Genomic DNA, 11,417 nt, shown 5'->3' on the forward strand with positions numbered 1-11,417 from the left:
GAGCCAGCCACTGGAAGAGCCCCACAGACATATTTGTCTAAGAATGGACAGATTGATGGTCTTCATTCATTTTTACCAAGATAATCATGATTTATGACACCCAAGTCTTGAGTATAGTGGATTTTATAACCTTATGTCAAAAAAACGAATCACACTTCCAGTGTTAATTGTGTTCTAGTAGAGACTGAACACATATTTTATCTCATCAATCACATATAGGCATTTTTACAGACAGGTTTTCTTTTTATAGGTCATTCTAATGTTAGTAAATTTCAAGGTCCCTGTGTGGGCATGCCACCTTACACAGCGTTATAGTCCCTGAAGGCCTGCTCTCTGTCACCCCCCACGCCTGAAAAGCACCTCATTGTTTAGAAGTGTGAATTAATGCAATACCCTGCCTGTCAGTGAGCCTTGGGACAGTGTGTTCAGACCTGAAAATGACCTTGCCTCTATGAGCTGGAAACAAAAACTGTTGCTGAAAATTTAACAATTAGTTTTGTTACATTAGTTTGCTCTTATAAATGCTTAAAGTATTTTGGCATTTCCTCAGATTTTTGTATCTTGAACTGGTACGATCCAGGGGTTCTCTACCAGGGGTCTGGGTTTCTGCAGTATAGACAATTATGGAATTATTAAATCTTATTAGAGATGGATCCCTAGGACTAAATCTTATTAATTACAGGTCTATGGCCCAATGTGTATCAATTTGAGGATTGAGAACACCTACCACTGTTGGTATTGTAGGGTGGAACTGTGTAACCCAGGCGTGAACATCAAAAATGTGTGAGAAATTATGTGCCTTGATGGTTTCTCAGAACTTCCTCTTCAGTAAGAATTTCCTCTTACTGACAATACATTAATTTGACAGAGACTTTCAAAAATGTATGCTTGAGATCTATCTTTATAGTTGCAGTCTCCACTATTTTTTGTTGTTCACCATTGTTCTCCAACCAATTTGCTTCATCTGCCCTTGAAAAGATGTACAATGGGTTTGCCTTCAGGGAATGGGGAATTACATAGCCTGTATATTGGCATACTGCTCTGTTCTTTGTTCACTTCTTTCCAAATTAAATAACAAATTGTTACCATTGTTACATTGTGTCACACAGATGCACTCAGAGGCAACAGCTATATATATGTCATTGCCATAGTTAGTCAGTTGAGTGCTAAAACTGCCTATGGGGAGTATACCCAACAGCAGGACTTTGTAAAACAATGACCACTCATATTCTTAACTCCACTGGACCCCCTGGCCCTCCCCTAACCACAAACAGCAGAGGGGAATGATACAGAGAGATGAAAAGATAGAGAGAGAGAGAAAGAGACTTTTACTTTACTTTACTTACTTTTACAGAGAGGAATTACCTACGCAAAAACACTGTTTAGGGACACTTTGTTGTCATGGAAATAGAGTCGAGTCAGCTGGCACAGTCATTTCCTCACCACAACCCAACAAGAACAGTTCCTCTTAGCTGTACTCCCCTACATACATCAGTGCAGTGTCAAAGGCAAGAGAGAGAGGCACACAGAGAGAGAGAGAGAGAGAGAGAGAGACAGCTACATAGAAGGTAAATGAGCAAGAGAGAGCAGTGGTAGGGAGACAGTGGCAGGTGCGTATGGCACAGTGACGATCATTAGCATATCACGCAACCACAATGACACACTGTCAAAACACTAAAAGACACACATACTGAACACTGATCACACTGATCTTGGATTGTGCCACAGAGAAATATAAGGTCAACTCCTACTGTCAGACACTTACTCGCTGAGAGAAAGTGAGCAGCACTCTCCTTTCGTCCCCTTCTTCCTTCACTTCCTCGGATCCAGTGATCTCCATCAGCCTCTCCAGCACCATCTTCACCGCCAGCGCTGCCGCAGGGACACCCAGCTGCGAGGCCTGACGCAGCAGCTCACACACTGTCCACAGACAATACAACACATCCTGTAGTTCACAGTGTTTACTTTGCGTCAAAGTTAAGTAATGTAGGGGCCATTTTCATAAGTCTGCTGTGTGGTGTATAAAAGCAAGCAAGCCACGTCTGAAAACTGATGCCAGGAGATAAACAAAGGAAAAAGATGGATGTCATGAAATGGTTATGTGAGAGTCCTAATACACATCAAACACTGATAATGTCTGCAGTGTCACACTTTTCTTTCTTCATGGTTTTAAAGTCCTTTATTTCGTAATGAATGTGTACAGCAGCAGGTGTCTCTGGGCCACAGTGGGTCACATGACCTTCTTCACTTTGGCAAAACTGATGTAGAGCACAGAGGCTATTTCTGAGACCTTGTGTCCAACACTCACCTAGCAGTGAACCCGCACCAGCAGATGAGATGACTTCCTGCTCTGCCTGTTTCTGCTCTCCATTCTGAGTGCGGAACAGGTTGCACAGGTCTGGATTCTACCAACAAATACAGTAAAGATACATTAATAGCATATTAGTGAAAGGTGTGATAGGGATAAGAACTGATAAAATTTTATTGATACCAATGCCAAATTATCGATTCTGCTCACCGGTTAGCGTCAACCCAACTTGTTCGATTCCCATCCTTATGCAGTGTGTCACACATGTACGTATAATTCACCCTGAAGTATTTATTCCAATAAAATTGCTGGTTGTATGCTATAAAGCAACCTTCAGTTGCACGAATATATTCTACCACAGCCAATCACATGGCACACAGGGTAAATGCTGTAAAATGGTCAGTAGAAGCTGCAAATCTTTCCATACAGAGATACATAAGATTACAAATTCCTTTTTATCCACTGAGCCACTTTTGGCTAAAGACTACTGACTACTCTACTTTACTCTACTACTCTACGTTTACTCAATTCTGGTTTATTGCTCGGATTTGTTTTTGTTTGGCTGTTTTTTTAAGTTATATTTTTGGCCTTTTCATGTCTTTTATTAGATAGGGACAGCCGAAGATAGACAGGAAAGGTGGGTAGAGAGGGGGGACGACACGCAGCAAAGGGCCGCAGGTCAGATTCGAACCTGGGCCGCTACCGACTGAGCTAACCGGGCAACCTGTTCACGTAACTTTTTAAATGAGGCCCATATCGGATTCCAGTGTGGTCACAGTCCTGAAGTGACCCACAGCCAAATGTCAGACTAGAGTGAAGTCTGTGACTGTTCACACTGAGGTCAGACTAAAATAAAAAATCTGACCTTGTCTAAAAAGGGGCCTAAATCAGAATTGAAAAGATCATGTGATTTGTGCTGTTCATACTGTCATGAAAAAAACAGATCTGAGTCACATATCAGCAAAAAAATCTGATTTGGGCCGCTTGTGCCTGCAGTTACGTGCCTCTTTCTCAGTCCGCAGATAAGTATAACAGTCATTGTTATGACAGTTTAATGTTTGTTGGTTGGCTTTGCAGCCCATTAGGTTCAGTCCACACACTCACCCCGACCTCCCTGAGCAGACTGCAGAGGTTCTGCTGCTGCTCCAACAGCTGGATCGCCGCCTCCTGCAGCCGCTGACCGTCTTCCTGCTTCGGCCTCTTCACCACACGACCAGCTGGGAATTCAGCAGCAGGAAGAATACATAATGCTTCGGAGTTCATACGCCACACAGTTTCAGTATTGTCAACCCAGTTGGCCAAACAGAATAGAATTTGTTATTTTGCTGCACTAAAGTTGTAGCAAAAACTAAGCTAGTTGTTAAATGTTAGCCAACCTAAACCGATGATGCATTTACTTACACAGGGTTGCTATAAAAATGTAATCTACTACAATTACTAACTGCCTGTTGAAAATGTAGTCAGTATATTAAAGTAATGTAACTTGATTACTTTCATTTACTTTTGGATTACTTCAGCATTAAATATATACAAGAGAAAAGAAATGTCAATAAGAAGTATTGATGCTAAGTATTTAATTTAGTATTTATAAGAAAACAGAATTTAACCGTTGAAAAGAAAAAGGAAACAGGAAAGATGTTGTTTCCTCTGCTCAGTGTATTTAAAAAAAAAAAGCTATTTTAAAATTGTAATCCTGCTAAATAGTCCCCATCTTTACTAAATGTAACTGTAAGATGATGACGTCTGTCTTATCACCTTTATTGTATCCTGACTGCGTAACTCAGTTACATGCAATCCGTTACTCCCCGAGCCTGTACATACATATAGCATCTACAGGCTACTAACCTATATTAGTAGGTTATGTTGTCAAAAGAAATGTAAATATGGACGGCTCTCTATAAAGAGCCACCCAAACTTCACTTAGAAAGTTGGCAATTTAATATATCGATGCTAATGGTCGAAGGTGGTTAATTTAACGCCACAAACGTCAGTCAGTATTTATCGAGACAATACAGACATAATCCTAATGACACAAACAGGGAGAATGGAGGGGTTATGCCATTTTGAAACTGTATGTTCATTTCAGACTGTATCTGCTGATACTGTCAACTCACCGAGGAGGCTCGACAGAGTCCTTTTCTGAGAGACCGACTCACAGGATGCACTCAGAGACATTTGGCTAAATGTTTAAAAACGCTTCAAGAGAAAGTCGATGTTTGAGCCATTAGCCTTCCGACATTAATACATTAATAGTGTTTTCTGAATTGCCTGGTTCGCTTTTTCAGCACCGTTTTGGTTCCTCTTATCCTCCATGTTTCCCCTCGCGCTCTTCTCTTTCATTGGTCCGTGCTAGAGCCAATCAGGACAGACTGTTCTGTGGGACAAACAAAACATAACCCGGAGGCCTCAACTGTTGTGTTGTAGTATTTGTTTTAAAGGTTCGTATGATCAGTCTCTTTCTTTGGCTAACAGTATTAAATAAATAAAAATATATTAATATATGGCAAAAAATATTCAACGCATGTGTTTATGTATTTATGGAAACAAACTTAACCTCACAAAATTTGTCAGGGAATTAAACAACAGATCAATCTCCTCACACAGGACAAGGAACAAACCGATCAATAAATGATACAGAAGTCATATCATCTCGCCTTCTACTTTTCACAGCAAAAAGGTGTTTACCATCCCCACTGACTGACTGCAGGTATACAGGTATGCAGCAGTCAGTTAGACAAGAACATGGACCCTCTTTTGACAATATTTTGCCTCTGGGTCCCACATGTGATAGAGTTTTGCTTTTAGATGTTTTATTAAAGTAAGTGTATGAAACCCACGACCAAAATATTCATACATTCAGTCATTATGTTACTTATGAATGGAATTATAGTGAAAATAAATTACACCCTCCAGAACCCTCTCAACAACCCCTGGGGGTCCCCAAACCCCACTTGAAAAGCACTGACTTAGAGGTACAGTTTGCAACCTTCATTGTGTGTCTGCTACATTGATAATCACACTACAAGGCCGTCACCCAGTGGCTTCTCTGTGGCTCTGGTAATTAAAGTGAGAGACACGTGAACTTGTTGAGCAATATTTTGGGTCTGAAATGGTTGAGAGTGACGGAACAGGTTTTGAAACCCAATCTGAGCTTTTGTTGTGTAGCCTAGTTCCCTTTCTTGGAGACACAGCTAAAGAGAATAGGAGCATCAGTTTACTGCACCGTGTTATATCATTACAGTTTTTATTATCCTGTAGTGTTTATGTCTGTTCTACATTATTGTATGTATTCTTCAGTCTAAATGCTAACATGGCTTTACTGTAACAGAGCATGTGTGCTCCGCTGAACTGTATCTGTATTTAAAAACCTTAAATAAATACAACTGTTAAGTAAATAAAACTGCTGCAAACTCTATTTAGAATTAAAGACACAGCAACAGAGCAGTCACAACACGACCAGTTTGCTTTTTGAAGCCATCTGTCTTTTAAATTTTCAGAATTAGCTTGATCTTTTAAAAAGGTTCTATGAAGTTCTAATTAATGACATTATCAATGGTAAATCAATATTAATCAATAACTTTTTCACTTTTTAATGAGGTAACAGCAAAAGTAAGTTAGTCTTCTAAAACAGCAAATGTTAATAAATTAAAGGACCAGTGTGTAGGATTTAGTGGGATCTAGAGGGGAAGTTGCAGATTGCTAACTGAACACCGCTGGCGTCTGTATTCGACAGAATGAGAATGGGCAACCCTAACACTAGTGGGGTTCAGGACCACCAGGTTGGGAACCAGTGCGCTAGATGATTGGCTCTTTCTATGTAGTTATTCTTAATGCCTGCCATACCACTTTTGTCCACAAGGTCTGCCGGAATTAAGAAAAAATGAAAGCTCTTTGTAGGGTATTTAAAGGTCCATCATTCAGTTTATTACAAACATTCCAAATAAACACATCTGGAGATACGTGGTTTTCACTGGACACTGGAATGTGAAAAACTGTAATCTGAAAGGAACTCAAGCTGTCAGACAAATGTAGTAAAAGGTACAATAGATGAGATGTATTTGGAGTAGAAGTATAATGTTGCATGAAATGGAAACACTTAAAAGTACAATACAAGTCCCTCAAACTGAAGTACTGTTCTTGAGTAAATGTACTTGGTCACATTCCACCACTGGTTGTATGTACAGTAGACAGGGCGTTGGGCATGTATGGACAGGTGTGGGACTGCAATGTAAACTAACCCCCTTTCATAATGGAGGTCTGACCTGGTTTTGAAGGCCTTGTCTTTTGTGCTGTGGGAAGCTGCAGCACAGTGTTTTCTCAAGACTTATCAATGGTAGTTGTGATGTGCAAGATTAAAATCAATGAGTTCCACCTATACTTGATTAAATAAGATTTGGTAACACTATCAAGGTCATGTCTATAATGCCTAATAAGCACATTCATAAGACATTATAATGCATTAATAACACTTTATAAAACTCTTAATGAATGTTTATAATCACTTATGACTCATAAGAAGGTTTGTTAAGTATTATAAGTGGTGGAAGTATTATAAGTATATATTATATATATATATATTATAAGTATTATATTTATAATTATTTAAGTATTACTTTCAAAATGCTTTATACCTCCATGTCAAAGCCAGGTACCTGTTTGCAACCTTTGCTGTTATAATATCATACAATAGCTAATAACCTTATACAGTGCTGTCATATTACTCAATGTAAAGTGTGCTGCTACTTAAAGCTCACAAAGTCAAGGGAGCCCTTTTCTATAATTGAATAAACTGACTATGTGACATATTTTATGGATATTTAATATAATATTTTTAACGTATAACAATAACAGTACAGATCTGAGAACTGATAAACTGTAAATAGTGAGCACAATAACTGCAGGAAGTTTGTGCAAAAAGAGCACAAAAGAGCAATTTGTTTTATACAATTCTCATTTTATTCAATCTTTTATTCAATTATAAATACTTGACAAATATAGTGTTTTTTTGGCGCGTTCTTTCCCTGTGAAGCTTGGCCATTGTTCTGTCAGTTCTTTGGTAGTTTTAATGTGCACTTTTCTAAAGCAGGATGAGGCTCGTTTATCAGAGAGCGAAGGCTCTGTGAATATAGTTTGTGTTGAGGTCTTTAGAAGTTAGAAGTTTAGATCTTAAATAATAATCTAAACTTTAAAACACACACATAAAGTATAAACATAAATGAAATGCTGAGAAATAGGCCTGCTGTGTATATTTTAAAAGTTGTCTTACACTTTTTTACTTTGGCGACCCCTGTTATAGAGTATTATAAGACATAATTCCATTTCAGAAAGAAGAGTCCTGGGTCACACAGCAAATGATAGCCACCGTAACCTAAGCCAGTTATAAAGACACATAGAGAACTGCTATAAAGTGTCATAACTGATTATACATTTTTAGTTTCTGAAATGGAATAATGTATTGCAAACATCAGTAATACGCTATAGTGGGGGTCCTGGTAGCTCACCTGGTAGAGCTGGTGCCCCACAGTCCGGCCTGTGGCCCTTTGCTGCATGTCATCCCCTCTTTCTCCCCTTTCCTGTCTATCTTCAGTTGTCCTAGCCAATAAAGGCAAAAAGACCCACAAATAATATTAATAATACGCTATAGCATGACTTTGAGAGCATTAAGTAAAATGACAGCACTGTATAAGGTTATTAGCTATTGTATGATATTATAACAGCAAAGGTTGCAAACAGGTATCTGGCTTTGGCATGGAGGTATAAAGCATTATGAATGCTGAACTTATAACACATTATGTCCATTTATTGAGTGTTCTAAAGCCTTTTAAATGCATTATAATGTCTCATGAGTGTACTTATAATGCATTATAGACATGACCTTCATAGAAAGAGTTACCTAAGAGTTTGACTCATCAGGCCAGGCGTTGCATAGTCAGGGCCACACCTTGCCAAACCACACTGAGTGACCCTGACTGTACAGCAAAAGGCTCCATATTGCCCTTGGTGTGTTGGAGTGAAGATCACTCCTCACGGTGTACAGCGTGCTCCTCTCCCCCTCAGCCACCCATGTTCTTTTCTGGACTTCCCAGCTTTATTGCGGCAGGCAGCAGGAAAACCGTCTCACGGGAGCCGGTGAAAGGAACTCATGAAAACTTAATGCAATGTGTCCTCATGAATTTTTAAGAGCCCTCTCTTCCTATTGTGCCACTAATGCGTGGGATAGTAATATAAACAGGAGTTGCTGAGTGCAAACCTACCAGCGTCCTACAGAGCGTCGTCATCACCTGTCAACCACATGGACAACAATACACAGTGACACCTGAGCACACACACACACACACGTTTAGTTACAGTGGCAGCTCTTGTCTGAATCACAAGTGAGCTGCTGTCACTGGAGGGAAGCACTTTGATTAAGGACTGACTGGATCTGGACCTCAGCAGGATTTCCTCTGTCTGTGTGTGTGTGTGTGTGTGTGTGTGTGTGTGTAAAGATTTGAGAAGGAGGCAGAGGCATTACATGATGTCAACATGATGTCACTGTGATTACATAAAAACTTAATGGTTCTGATAGATCACACATAAAGCATACTAAATATGAAAATTCAAACATAAATGTTCTGCATGTCAAGTAGCCTGGAGCAACCACAATACTGTCCCCGAACGGCAGAATGTCCAGGTACCACTGATGCAATGACCAACTTATTTACTATAAATTACTATAAAGGTCCAGTGTGTAACATTGAGAAGGATCTATTGTCAGAAATAGAATATAATGCTGATAGGTATTTTTTCATTAGTGTATAATCACCTGAAAATAAGAATTGTGTTTTCGTTACCTTAGAATGAGCTGTTTTTTAAATCTATCTGTGTTCCATGGAGTACGCCATGTTGAACCACCATGTTTCTACAGTGGCCCAGAAAGGACAAACAAAACACTGGCTCTAGATAGGGTGTTTTTTTTCCTCACATTTCACGGCCATTGTAGTTTCTCCTTAGCACTTGGAAAGAGAGTGAAACTAGGGGGTTGCAAACTGCTACTACAACGTTGAATGTAATTAAATCCTACGACCTTTAATAAATGAATATATTCCGGTCATTTCAGACTGTGGGACTATCAGAAATATCATTTTACATTTTCTGCACCTTTAAAGGCCCGGTGTATAGGACTCAGTGGCACGTAGCGGTGAAGACACAACCTAACTACAATGGCCACAAAAACTTGTTAAAAATGCAAAAAAGGCCTATTTAGAGAGGGGATTGTCCCTTCTGAGCCACTGTAGAAACACAGTGGTTGAATGTGGTGGACCCCATAGAAGAGGACCCGCTCCCTTTGTATGGTCAACACTCGAGTCCACACCTCTGCTCAACTGCTACAACACGAAGAATATTTATAATGAGAACTAAAGCAGGCTTTAAAGAAGCTCATAGACAATTATTAAAAAGATGAAAATAATACTAATAATAATAATAATAATTAATAATAAACAAAATATCAACACTACTTTGGTTCTATTCTTGTACAAAATTCAACCACTTTCGATGGTCTTTTTTTCAAACATTTTAATAGCCTTGATTTTTCAAGAAGTCAAGGATGAAAAAGAAAACAGATTGTGTCCCCATGTCCTATTCTAGGAAAGTCTATCCAGTTCCCACTAACTGCAGAGGTGGTGGGTGGGGGAGAGGGCTGGCTTCTGTGGCTCCAGTCCAGAATGCTTTCTCAAAAGGCCTGAATCTTTTAGGTTTTTAAAATAACTTCAACTTTGTGCCATTTCCTCCTCAGTCTCTCTGACTGGACCAAGTGTCATGTTTCAGGATTAGTAATGCTGTTTATGACAAATTCCTACCCTGTCTTTATTATTTTATTATTATTCATGTACTTAGTATATAGTAACTTAAGATAATGTTTGTCTCTTTTTAGGTGGCAGAAGTGAAAATTAGTCATTTTTAATATTTGTTGTGCTTTGGTTTTAGAATAATGAAGACAGTTGGAGAACAACTATGCAGGATATAGGCTCTACAGGGTGATTTTTTTTTTCCTGGGCAACTATCATGTTTTCCTCAAATGATGTACAGGTTTTTAAAGGAATCCATTATCTCAACTGTCTAGAAAAATTGTGCATATACTGCAGTACACAATACCTTCCCTATATGTTTAGACTAAGCCCCGAATGTTTACAACATCTGGTTCCGCCCATGTTGCGTACATGTATGTAGTTACAGTTACACTCATGTATGTCAGAAAACAGCTCTGTCCATGACACATGTCTCTAGAGTGACAAAAATCTATAGAAATCCTACAAAAAGATGCTAAATGAGGAAGTGGGGAGCGGTTACACATCGAGAGAGATCATGTTTCTCTCTTCAAGTCATCATTCCAGGGACTGAGTGAGATACCCAACAAGTTCAGCTCAGCCCGGAGGCTTTACAGCTGTGCCACATTCCTGAGAGCTCAGTCAAATCTGCTGGGCCAATACAGCAGGTCTGGGCCGTTTTCCACCACAAAATTTCCACAGAAAAAGCGTGTTAATGGTAGCACATGAAAGTCTGCCGCTGCTCTCCACATGTAAACAGGAAATGCAGACTTTACATAAAAATACCTTCCTTGTCATTTACTGGAGCTGGGAGCTGTTTCACAGGCAGGAAGAGGAAGCTCATTGTGTTGTGAACAGTGAGCTGCATATTCTGAACCTGCAGTCACAGTTCACCTCAGTAACACAGAGCTGTAAGAGTAAGCTGATAAAAACTGGACCTTGCCCAATAGTGCACTGAACTGAAAGCATGTCACATAATTACACTGCCCATACCGGCCTTATGCATCGTTTGTTATTCATGTAGTTTTTCTTCCACGCATGTTATTTTAGACTAGTACTCCTTCATTCATTCTACCTCAAGTACTTTCCCTTAAGTACTTCTTATTGTATCTCTTCCTGTACAGCACTGTGCATTCTGTGTTAAACTGAATAAACTTGTGGGAAGAAAAAACGTACTTTGTACCAAAGACATAGCGGAAGCCTGTCGACTGTGTTGTGTGCATTGTGTAAAGCAGCAGAGACACCATGTCTGGAACAGTGTTGGGCAGTAAGGCATTACTAGTAATAATATCACAGTAATA

At 39.4% G+C, this 11,417-nt stretch overlaps 1 protein-coding gene across 1 annotated transcript in view; it reads right to left on the minus strand.

Moving 5' to 3' along the window:
* Window positions 1-4,628, minus strand: part of LOC118330547 (Fanconi anemia group A protein-like) — a gene marked incomplete in the record, with an annotated part of 27,986 nt that extends 23,358 nt beyond the window's left edge. The window contains 4 exon segments of the mRNA XM_035665124.1: window positions 1,766-1,920; window positions 2,309-2,405; window positions 3,413-3,525; window positions 4,423-4,628. Of these exon segments, the coding sequence (XP_035521017.1) occupies window positions 1,766-1,920; window positions 2,309-2,405; window positions 3,413-3,525; window positions 4,423-4,483 (426 nt within the window).
* Between the last annotated feature and the right edge of the window lie 6,789 nt (window positions 4,629-11,417).

This window comes from Morone saxatilis, unplaced genomic scaffold, assembly GCF_004916995.1.
Source record: "Morone saxatilis isolate NCDOM2014 unplaced genomic scaffold, NCSU_SB_2.0 Contig2, whole genome shotgun sequence".
In the NCBI taxonomy this organism is placed as follows: Eukaryota; Metazoa; Chordata; class Actinopteri; family Moronidae; genus Morone; species Morone saxatilis.